At 43.5% G+C, this 12,244-nt stretch overlaps 1 protein-coding gene across 1 annotated transcript in view; it reads left to right on the top strand.

Annotated features, from left to right (window-relative positions):
- The window catches only part of efl1 (elongation factor like GTPase 1), a 189,007-nt gene that overhangs the window by 28,575 nt on the left and 148,188 nt on the right, over positions 1-12,244 (top strand). The window contains exons 8-11 of the mRNA XM_055229179.1: positions 952-1,031; positions 1,153-1,289; positions 2,164-2,286; positions 5,261-5,360. Coding sequence (XP_055085154.1) covers positions 952-1,031; positions 1,153-1,289; positions 2,164-2,286; positions 5,261-5,360 — 440 coding nt within the window. The remainder of the gene's footprint in view (positions 1-951; positions 1,032-1,152; positions 1,290-2,163; positions 2,287-5,260; positions 5,361-12,244) is intronic.

Raw genomic sequence — 12,244 nt, forward strand, 5'->3', positions numbered from 1 at the left:
CCTCCATTAGACGCACACGTAGAACACCCCCGTGACGTGACTGCAGAGTATCAATAAGGCGGCTCTAAAAGTACACGTGACAGTTGGAGCGTGTTTGTTCAGCGGAGAAAACCAGACGCGTTATAGTTTTAACAGGACGTAATCGACACATGAAAGGGGTTTTTTAAAATGTTTGTTCAATAATTTGCCTTTACTGTCATTTCAGAAATAAATAAATAAAAATATAAATAATCAATCAGAAAATACCCAAAAGACCCGAAGGTTAAACTTTACACATCAGCTGCTTCAGTTTAGGGCAGAAATTATGTGGAAGGTTAAACCGTTATTTAGTAAACATTTATTCCACTCATCTCTCTCTCCTCACCCCTCTCTCCCTCCTCCTCTCATCCCTCTCTCCTCTCCCCCTCCTCCTCTCACCCCTCTCCCCCTCCTCCTCTCATCCCTCTCTCCTCTCCCCTTCCTCCTCTCACCCCTCTCCCCCTCCTCCTCTCTCCTCCCCCCTCTCCTCCTCTCATCCCTCTCTCCTCTCCCCCTCCTCCTCTCACCCCTCTCCCCCTCCTCCTCTCTCCTCACCCCTCTCCCCCTCCTCCTCTCCCCCCCTCCTCTCACCCCTCTCCTCACCCCTCTCCCCCTCCTCCTCTCTCCCTCTCTCCTCCCCCCTCCTCCTCTCACCCCTCTCTCCTCCTCTTCCACTCACCCCTCTCTCCTCCTCTTCCACTCACCCCTCTCCCCCTCCTCTTCCACTCACCCCTCTCCCCCTCCACCTCTCATCCCTCTCTCCCTCTCACCCCTCTCTCCTCCCCCCTCTCCCCCTCCTCCTCTCATCCCTCTCTCCTCTCCCCCCTCCTCCTCTCATCCCTCTCCCTCTCATCCCTCTCTCCCTCTCTCCTCACCCCTCTCTCCTCCCCCCTCTCCCCCCCTCCTCATCCCTCTCTCTTCTCTTTCTCTCAGTCTAAAGGGAGGAAGCCTCTCTTTGTGCAGCTCGTGCTCGACAACATCTGGAGTTTGTACGACGCCGTGGTGACAAACAGGTGAGTGACCTTTGACCCTCTGGAGGTTCGTCCCCGACATCACGACCTCTGACCCCTGCGCCCTTCACAGAGGACGAGCCCGTTTGTTTTAAAAGTCCTCGTGTCTGTGTTTTTGTTCCAGAGACAAGGACAGAGTGGACAAAGTGGTGACGTCTCTGGGGGTGAAGGTTTTGGCCCGAGACGAGAGACACTGTGACCCTAAAGTCCTACTGTCCTCCATCTGCAGCCAGTGGCTCCCAGTGTCCCAGGCTGTGCTCTGTATCCTACGACTACGACTACTACTACTACTACTACTACTACTACTACTACTACTACTACTACTACTACTACTACTGCTACTACTACTACTGTCTTCAAACGGCTCATATTACTCTGTTTTCTCATCTGTTCTAATGTAATTTCCTCGTCACAAACAAACCCGGAGCTGTGTTTTGTTTCATTCACACATGGTTTTCTTCTCTCAAACTGAAAGAAAACACTCTGTTCCACCTTGTGATGTCATCATGTGGCGATACAGGAAGTGCTCCACTGTGTTTTTAAACTCCACACACCTTCATTTATAGAATCATTTGGATCATTTCAGACCCTGGAGTTGTCTCTTATCTCGACTGAACTAAAGGTAAAAAAGGAGGTTGTTCGCTTGAAAACTCCCACTTGATGACATCACAAGGTGGAACGTCGCATTTTGAGCTTTGTAGATGTTACAGACTAATAATAAAGTGACTCAAACATGTGTGAATGAAACAAAACACAACTCCAGGTCTGTTTGTGATGCTCTAACGACGTTCTAACATGGATTAAAGCTACAAGAGTTAATTTTTGTGATATCGGAGCTTTAAAAAAAACATTTCGAATCTAAATTTAAGTAAAAAAAAGTATAAAAACTCTAGATATGCGACTTGTAAACAGGATAAAATAAAATAAAAATGTAATAATAAAGAAACAAACGATTTCTACTGTGCTAGTTTTGTTTTTAATGGGGAAAATCAATATAAACTGAATCAGAAACAGACCTTTTCACTTCATTTTCCGACATTCTTTTAAAATGGCGTCTTTTATGATAATCTGTGAGTGCGGAGCGTTTTCCCAGATGGAGTTTTCCTGATCCCGGAGTTCCTTAACGCGAGTGCAGCCATGGTGTGTGAGAAGCTGCCCAGCCCCCTGGAGGTGTCTGCGGAGCGGGTGGAGCGCCTGATGAGTGTGGGCGCTCGGAGGTTCGACTCGTTACCGGAGCGGACGCAGCGGCTCAAAGAAGGTACGGCAACTCCACAGGGTCAAACCTCACAGCACGGAGCGGAATGATATCTATATACAGAGAGGCCCGTTTAAAGAAGCACTGTGCAACATTTACATTTATTTATACTCCAGTACGACTTATAATACGACAGAGAAGTAAATACCTCCTCTTTAATACGACATAGAAGTAAATACCTCCTCTTTAATACAACATAGAAGTAAATACCTCCTCTTTAATACGACATAGAAGTAAATACCTCCTCTTTAATACAACGTAGAAGTAAATACCTCCTCTTTAATACGACATAGAAGTAAATACCTCCTCTTTAATACGACATAGAAGTAAATACCTCCTCTTTAATACGACATAGAAGTAAATACCTCCTCTTTAATACGACATAGAAGTAAATACCTCCTCTTTAATACGACATAGAAGTAAATACCTCCTCTTTAATACGACATAGAAGTAAATACCTCCTCTTTAATACAACATAGAAGTAAATACCTCCTCTTTAATACGACATAGAAGTAAATACCTCCTCTTTAATACAACGTAGAAGTAAATACCTCCTCTTTAATACGACATAGAAGTAAATACCTCCTCTTTAATACAACGTAGAAGTAAATACCTCCTCTTTAATACGACATAGAAGTAAATACCTCCTCTTTAATACCCCATAGAAGTAAATACCTCCTCTTTAATACGACATAGAAGTAAATACCTCCTCTTTAATACGACATAGAAGTAAATACCTCCTCTTTAATACGACATAGAAGTAAATACCTCCTCTTTAATTCGACAGAGAAGTAAATACCTCCTCTTTAATACAACGTAGAAGTAAATACCTCCTCTTTAATACGACATAGAAGTAAATACCTCCTCTTTAATACAACATAGAAGTAAATACCTCCTCTTTAATACGACATAGAAGTAAATACCTCCTCTTTAATACCCCACAGAAGTAAATACCTCCTCTTTAATACGACATAGAAGTAAATACCTCCTCTTTAATACAACAGAGAAGTAAATACCTCCTCTTTAATACAACATAGAAGTAAATACCTCCTCTTTAATACGACATAGAAGTAAATACCTCCTCTTTAATACAACATAGAAGTAAATACCTCCTCTTTAATACGACATAGAAGTAAATACCTCCTCTTTAATACCCCGTAGAAGTAAATACCTCCTCTTTAATACGACATAGAAGTAAATACCTCCTCTTTAATACCCCGTAGAAGTAAATACCTCCTCTTTAATACGACATAGAAGTAAATACCTCCTCTTTAATACAACATAGAAGTAAATACCTCCTCTTTAATACCCCGTAGAAGTAAATACCTCCTCTTTAATACGACATAGAAGTAAATACCTCCTCTTTAATACGACATAGAAGTAAATACCTCCTCTTTAATACGACATAGAAGTAAATACCTCCTCTTTAATACAACATAGAAGTAAAAACGTCTGATTTAAACGACACATTCACGTCTAACCTCTTAACTTTCTTTGTCGTACTTTCTTCGTGAGTCAGCAGAGCGCACATCAGCACAAAATGGCCGCCGCGGACCGTTATGAGGATTAACGACGGGCGTAGACGGGCGGCGGTGTCGTGTTCTCCGCATCAGCTCCGTGACTTACAGTTGCGTGGTCCGTTTCCATAGACCACAGTGTAATCTCATTGCCGCTTCCAGCTCTAGCCTGATGCACTTAGCTCTCTGCACGGGCGTGGCGTCGTGGAGGTGCGCCGTAGTTTACACTTTATCTAATACGGCGTCTCCTGAGGGCGCCGTCTGCTCAGTACATCTCATTTTCTCATTAAGTTGTAGGTTCAGAGTACAGGTATGACATGTTTGAGTCACTTTATTATTAGTCTGTAACATCTACAAAGCTCAAAATGCGACGTTCCACCTTGTGATGTCATCAAGTGGGAGTTTTAACAGCTCCTTTTACCTTTAGTTCAGTTGTAGATTGGAGCAATTCCAGGACTGAAATGATCTAAATGATTCTAGTGAAGATGTCTGAGTGTGTCTCTGTGTGTCTCAGTGTGGGTCTGTGTCTCTGTGTGTGTCTCAGTGTGTGTCTCTGTGTGTGTCTGTGTCTCTATGTGTGTCTCTGTGTGTCTCTGTGTGGGTCTGTGTCTCTGTGTGTGTCTCAGTGTGTGTCTCTGTGTGTGTCTGTGTCTCTGTGTGTCTCAGTGTGTGTCTCTGTGTGTGTCTGTGTCTCTGTGTGTCTCAGTGTGTGTCTCTGTGTGTGTCTGTGTCTCTGTGTGTCTCAGTGTGTGTCTCTGTGTGTGTCTGTGTCTCTGTGTGTCTCAGTGTGTGTCTCTGTGTGGGTCTGTGTCTCTGTGTGTGTCTCTGTGTGTCGTGTTGTGTATAGTTTCCTCCTCAGGTGTGGACAGTGTCTCTCTGTGGCTCTATAGACTTGTCCATCTCGGCTTTTGTCTTTCGTATCGTCCCTGATCGTCTCATTAGTCTAATCTCACCCACACTCCTCCCTCTGTGTGTGTCTGTGTGTGTCTGTGTGTGTCTCTGTGTCTCTGTGTGCGTCTGGACACAGCTCAGCTCTCACCAGAGACAGATCGAGGAAAACTCTGCATTTTATCTGAAAAAAACGTATCGCGATGGGTCTTTTATTGTATTTTCAGATGAGATTGTTTATATAAATGCACATAGCTAACCTGCTAGCCTGCTAGCATGTTCCAAACAGGAAGTGATCATGATTTCTCCACAAAATAGTGAAATAAAAACCCCAGGATCATGTAGAGGGTTAATACGAACATTTAAGACCAGAATGAGTCTGAAGCAGCAGAGACAGAGAGAGGACAGAGTTGTTCAATAGAAAGTGAACTGGAGCCAGAGTTGATGGAGCAGGAAGTGCGCCCATGATCACTTCCTGTTTGTAGCGCGGCGGTGGCTAGCGGGTTAGCTTCATACAGTCTGTGGTCCTCAGTTTGTTCAGGTTAAACAGTGTCGTGTGTTTGTTGTTCCAGTGTTTCTGCGCTGCTCCAGTGAAGTGGACGCCCCCGTCATCGTGTTCGTGTCCAAGATGTTTGCAGTGGACAGTAAAGCTCTGCCCCAGAACAGACAGAGGTAGAGTGTGAGCTGTGTGTGTGTCACTGAGACACGACGAGAGGGACACACACACACTGTCATTTACATTCACACAAAACACACAACACACAGCACACAAAACACAAAACACAACACTCGCTCAAACTCTCCACATCACCACCTCTGCAACTTGTCGTCCTTGTCATTGTTAACGTCTTCTTCTTTTTGTTTGTCTTCGTTGTCTTCTTTTTTTCTTTTTCTTCATCTTCTTCATAATCTTCTTTTTCTTCATCTTCTTCATAATCTTTTTCTTCATCTTTGTCTTCTTCGTCTTCTTTTTGGTCTTCTTCATCCTCTTCTCCTTTTCTTCTTCACCTCCTTCTTCTTTCTGGTCTTCTTATTTGCCTTTTTTGTCTTCTTTTTGGTCTTCTTCCTCTTTGTCTTCGTCTTCATTTTTCGTTTATTTTTGTCTTTGTTTTCTTTTTCTTCTTTATCTTCTTTATCTTCGTCTTTTTCATCTTCTTCGTCCTTGTTTTCATCTTCTTCGTCGTCTTCTTTGTCTTCTTCATTTTTCTGTTCTTCTTCACCTACATCTTTGTCTTCTATTTTTTCTTCTTCTTCTCTTCTTCTTCTTCTTTACCTTCTTCACCTTCACTTTCTTCACCCACTCTCCTCCGCCGTCTCCACCTCACATGCTGCTCTGTCTTGCATTAAATTAAACAAAGAAAAACTCCAAACACTCCACATCAAACTGAGGCTGGATTAGACGAGTCCAGGCTCTGGATGTTCCTCAGATTTGTGTTCGGCTAATCGTGGCTAACTGCTAAAGCCCCGAGTGGCCGTGGAAATTAAAATCCTGGTTCAGTTTGTGGTCAGCAGTTTTACTTAACTGTTTAATTTCTGCGCCTGTTTAATTTCTGGACTTGTACGATACACGACCTGTAACACTTTTGAATCTTGTAACGAGAACACAGACTTTCTATTTTAATGTTTCCACAGTTTCTATGATCCTCTGCTTTTTAATTTGGTTTTGTTTGCTTTTCTTAACCTCCTAAGCACCGAGCTCTTTCATGACTTTATTAACGTCTCTTTGGTATTTTGACTGATTGGACCTGATGAGAGTAAAAAATAAATAATTATCTTTTTACATTATGAGAAAATAATGTCACATATGAGGACATTTGTTCTACGTTTTACATTATTTTGATAAAACATTTGAATAATGATTTGCAAAAACTATTTATTAAGAGCCTGAAACGGCAACAAAAGGAGAAACTTGGAACAATGTGTCTCGTGTGAAGATCTGCTGACAGGAGCAGGAAGACAAGAAAATAATATTCTGAACATTCTAAAGTCTTAAAAATATTCAAAATATTCAATTGTTTTGCGTTGTTGCTGTTTGTTATGTTCCACTTGGTCCAGGGGCGGTGGCACGCAACAGAATGACGCTAAAAACGCGGGTGTAGAACAGAACGAGAGCGTGGAGACGTGTTAACAATGATAAATAAATAACGTTCAACAGTGGAAACAAATGAAATAAGTCGGTAATATAAAAATAAGATACAAAATAAGTAAAGGATGGTGCAGCAGAGGACACACTGGTCGCTGCTGCGCGCTCCAGACTTTTATTCCACACTTGATGTTGGACGCTCCAGGTGCGGCTCGACCGGTGGGTGGATCTGCGTAAGCGGAGGAAACCCCACGACAACAGGACTAGTCCATAACACTGTTCTTCTAAAAAATTGCGTTGTGACCTAAACGACCTAAAATGCGTTGTCCACGTCTGACGACACCAGGTCCTCGGACGTTAACTCCTCCCTGTTCCTCAAACTGCTCAGATGTTTCTTCATGTTCTGGTCGTTTCTTCTCGTTGAGCGTCTGAAGTTTTATTTGGACTGATTCATGTTTGAGTTTAATCTTTAATTGACGATTTTCAACACACCATTTAATCGATCTGCCCTCGTTTAACCTCCACTGTGTGAAAAAAAAACAAAAACGCTTTGCTCTAGTGCGACGTGCATCTGTCCATAGGGGGCGCCACAGCTACACGACTCTTTGCTGTGACGACATTTACGGCGACGTCAGCTCCTATTGGACACCGCCGTTTTCTAACTTGAACTCAGCTGGACTTGTTTCTTTTACTCAGTCGTTTTAGGTGAATATTGTGATTTAAAAAGTGTAAATTAAAACAGAACGATCCACAGAGATGAGAACCATAGAGACTCAAGCTCAATAGGGCTGATTTAAATCGATTTACGGCGATTTACACCTTGAACTTTAGGACACTGGTCTCTGTTATTTCAGTATTCCTCTGTTGCATCATTAAACTTTGACTACGCCATAAAAGTATAAATATCTTCTTCTTCTTCTTCTTGTATTGATTCAAACTGCGCAGACTTTAAATCCACAAAGGTTAAACTTTCACTTTGGCGAGTCTGTGTTTTGAGAAACGTTCCCAGTTTTTTTTTGACGTGTTGTGATCTTAACTCCGAGACAAAGAGCTGTTCAGTATCACTCACCGAAGCGGCTTCCATTAAGGCAAGAAGACAACGCTCTCGTTTTTATCCGAGCCTCTGATCTCACTATTACTTTCTGTGTGATCGCTGGGCCTTCAAATCCAATTACCCAGAATCCCCAGCGGCTGCAGCGGTCCCCCGTCCTCCGGAGGTGAGCCCAGGTTAACCCGAGGCCCCTCGTCCCGGGAACGCAGCCCGACGGATCGGCTAAATCCGTCACGTTATTGTTACTTCGCGGCTGATGTCGTCGACGTTCCTTAGGAGTGTGACGCTAACTGTGGGCACTGCTCTGTCTGAAGCTCTGTTACTTAAAGGGCTCAAATGACTCGACTCTGATCTGTTCTGATGTTTCCTCGTCACACACAGACCTGGAGTTGTGTTTTGTTTCATTCTCACACGTTTAACACACAAACCTGCAGATTTATAACTGAAAACGCTCTGTTCCACCTTGTGATGTCATCATGTGGTGATACAGGAAGTGCTCCACTGTGTTTTTAAACTCCACACACCTTCATTTATAGAATCATTTGGATCATTTCAGACCTGGGAATCCTCACAAATCTCGACTGAACTAAAGGTAAAAGGAGCTGTTAAAACTCCCACTTGATGACATCACAAGGTGGAACGTCGCATTTTGATCTTTGTAGATGTAACTAATGACTAATGTGACTAATAATAAAGTGACTCAAACATGTGAGAATGAAACAAAACACAACTCCAGGTCTGTTTTTGATGCTCTAACAACGTTCTAACCTGGATAAATAACACTGCCAAGTGCAATTTTAAAGAGGAGGTATTTACTTCTATGTCGTATTAAAGAGGAGGTATTTACTTCTCTGTCATATTAAAGAGGAGGTATTTACTTGTATATCGTATTAACTGTAGTACAAACATATTTCTATCTCCATGTTTCTTTTTTTTTGTTTATTGATGAGGAAACATGAAGCTGAGAGAAGAACGAGGGTTTGAGCTGCACAAAACAAAGAGACGACGCTCTGAGGGTTTGAAAATGAAAAATAAAACACATTGAGTCGAGTTATTCCGCATTTTTCCTCGACTCCATAATTCCATATATCCAAGTCTCCTGTGTGTAAACAAAGGAAAAACACACTGAAAACGAAGGTCTGGAGTGTCATTCTGAACGTAAACTGCAGATGTTGTCCCGGGGTAAACTGAAGCGTCCCGTCCCAGCTCCTGATCGATGAGGCGGGTCCGGAGCGCGTTCCGTCATATCTGCGCTCGCCTCCCGCACGGCTCCATTAATCCGGGAAGATGGCGGCTCGTCTTTGTGTCCGCGGCGGGTTTACGGCGCTCGCGGGGAAGGTTAGTCGCTCCTGGAGATGAGCGAGGAAGTCGAACGCGCTCGTTAAAGTCGTACAAGTCTCATGAGTGGGTTAAGCTGTGTTTACTCCAGCTTTACGGTCTGGTACAGAACAGTTACATCGGTGGACAGGGAGGGGGCAGTATAACGAGAGGACGCCATTCAGGAATATAAAAAAAAACAAACAAACATATTTAAACTTCACTAAAGAACGTGAAGGAGCCACAGTGCACTGTTTATGATCTGATGTGGTTTCCTCATCACAAACAGACCTTCTTCTTCTTCTTCACCTTCTTTTTCACCATCCTCTTTTTCACCTTCTTCTTTCTTACCTTTTTCACCTTCCTTATCGCCTTCCTCTTCTTCTTCTTCCTCTTCTTCTTCACCTCCTTCTTCTTCTTCACCTTCTTCTTCTTCTTCACCATCGTCTTCTTCTTCTTCTTCACCGTCTTCTTCTTCACCTCCTTCTTCTTCTTCACCATCGTCTTCTTCACCATCGTCTTCTTCTTCTTCACCTTCTTCTTGTTCTTTTTCACTTTCTTGTTCTTTTTCAACTTTTTCTACTTCTTTTTCATCCTCTTCTTCACCTTCTTTTTCTTCTTCACCTTTTTCACATTCTTCTTTGTTGCCTTTCTTGCCTTCTTCTTCTACACCTTTTTCTTCTCCTTTTTCTTGTTCTTCTCCTTTTTCCCCTTGTTCTCTTCTTCTTCTTCACCATCGTCTTCTTCACCTTCTTCTTGTTCTTTTTCACTTTCTTTTTCACATCCTTGTTCTTTTTCATCTTTTTCTACTTCTTTTTCACCATTCTCTTCTTCACCTTCTTCTTCCCCACCTTTTTCCTCTTCTTCACCTTCTTTTTCTTCTTCACCTTCTTCACCTTCTTCTTTGTTGCCTTTCTTGCCTTCTTCTTCTACACCTTTTTCTTGTTCTTCTCCTTTTTCACCTTCTTGTTGTCTTCTCTTCTTCTTCATCATCTTCTTCCTCACCTTCTTCACAAACTCTGCATAATTAGACAAAGTTTTTCTCTGAAAACACTCTGTTCCACCTTGTGATGTCATCATGTGGTGATACAGGAAGTGCTCCACTGTGTTTTTAAACTCCACACACCTTCATTTATAGAATCATCTGGATCATTTCAGTCCTGGAAATCCTCACAAATCCTCGACTGAACTAAAGGTAAAAGGAGCTGTTGAAAACTCCCTCTTGATGACATCACAAGGTGGAACGTCGCATTTTGATCTTTGTAGATGTAACAGACTAATAATAAAGTGACTCAAACATGTGAATGAAACAAAACACAACTCCAGGTCTGTTTTTGACGCACTAACATCGTTCTAACGTGGATTAAAGCTTCAACAGTCACTTTTGTGTCATATTGGAGCTTTAAAACCAGGTAAGACTATTAAATGTACAAAAAGGTCCACTGTGTAACCTTTCTACGTTTCTATGGAAATGTCACTGCTTTGTTCAATAGTGTGACATTTAACTCATCTGTGTCGCATTTATTCAATTAGATGTTTCCCCTGCTCAGAATCCATTGAACTGACCACAGTCTGTTTATATAAACGCACAGAGCTAACATGCTAGCGCCGCGCTACAAACAGGAAGTGATCATGGACGCACTTCCTGCTCCATCGACTCTGGCTCCAATTCACTTTCTGTGTAAAAACTGTGGCCCCTTAGTCGCTTCTTTACACAGTCTGTGGTTCGTACTGTGAGCAGGCTTGCCTTTCCACAGACCTGACGCAGAACTTGGCCTGGTTCGTGCTTTGAACTCGAGTTTAGAGCCGTCGTGTCAAACGGGCAAAACAATAAGATCTCAGTGGAGTCCAGTACCACAGCGTCAAAAACACGACAGAGCTAACGCCACGAGAGCGTCAAAAACACGACAGAGCTAACGCCACGAGAGCGTCAAAAACACGACAGAGCTAACGCCACGAGAGCGTCAAAAACACGACAGAGCTAACGCCACGAGAGCGTCAAAAACACGACAGAGCTAACACTACGAGAGCGTCAAAAACACGACAGAGCTAACCCCACGAGAGCGTCAAAAACACGACAGAGCTAACCCCACGAGAGCGTCAAAAACACGACAGAGCTAACACTACGAGAGCATCAAAAACACGACAGAGCTAACGCCACGAGAGCGTCAAAAACACGACAGAGCTAACGCCACGAGAGCGTCAAAAACACGACAGAGCTAACACTACGAGAGCATCAAAAACACGACAGAGCTAACGCCACGAGAGCGTCAAAAACACGACAGAGCTAACCCCACGAGAGCGTCAAAAACACGACAGAGCTAACGCCACGAGAGCGTCAAAAACACGACAGAGCTAACGCCACGAGAGCGTCAAAAACACGACAGAGCTAACACTACGAGAGCATCAAAAACACGACAGAGCTAACGCCACGAGAGCGTCAAAAACACGACAGAGCTAACCCCACGAGAGCGTCAAAAACACGACAGAGCTAACCCCACGAGAGCGTCAAAAACACGACAGAGCTAACCCCACGAGAGCGTCAAAAACACGACAGAGCTAACCCCACGAGAGCGTCAAAAACACGACAGAGCTAACCCCACGAGAGCGTCAAAAACACGACAGAGCTAACCCCACGAGAGCGTCAAAAACACGACAGAGCTAACCCCACGAGAGCGTCAAAAACACGACAGAGCTAACGCCACGAGAGCGTCAAAAACACGACAGAGCTAACCCCACGAGAGCGTCAAAAACACGACAGAGCTAACCCCACGAGAGCGTCAAAAACACGACAGAGCTAACGCCACGAGAGCGTCAAAAACACGACAGAGCTAACCCCACGAGAGCGTCAAAAACACGACAGAGCTAACCCCACGAGAGCGTCAAAAACACGACAGAGCTAACGCCACGAGAGCGTCAAAAACACGACAGAGCTAACCCCACGAGAGCGTCAAAAACACGACAGAGCTAACGCCACGAGAGCGTCAAAAACACGACAGAGCTAACGCCACGAGAGCGTCAAAAACACGACAGAGCTAACCCCACGAGAGCGTCAAAAACACGACAGAGCTAACCCCACGAGAGCGTCAAAAACACGACAGAGCT

Source organism: Periophthalmus magnuspinnatus, chromosome 3 (genome assembly GCF_009829125.3).
Source record: "Periophthalmus magnuspinnatus isolate fPerMag1 chromosome 3, fPerMag1.2.pri, whole genome shotgun sequence".
Taxonomy (NCBI): Eukaryota; Metazoa; Chordata; class Actinopteri; order Gobiiformes; family Gobiidae; genus Periophthalmus; species Periophthalmus magnuspinnatus.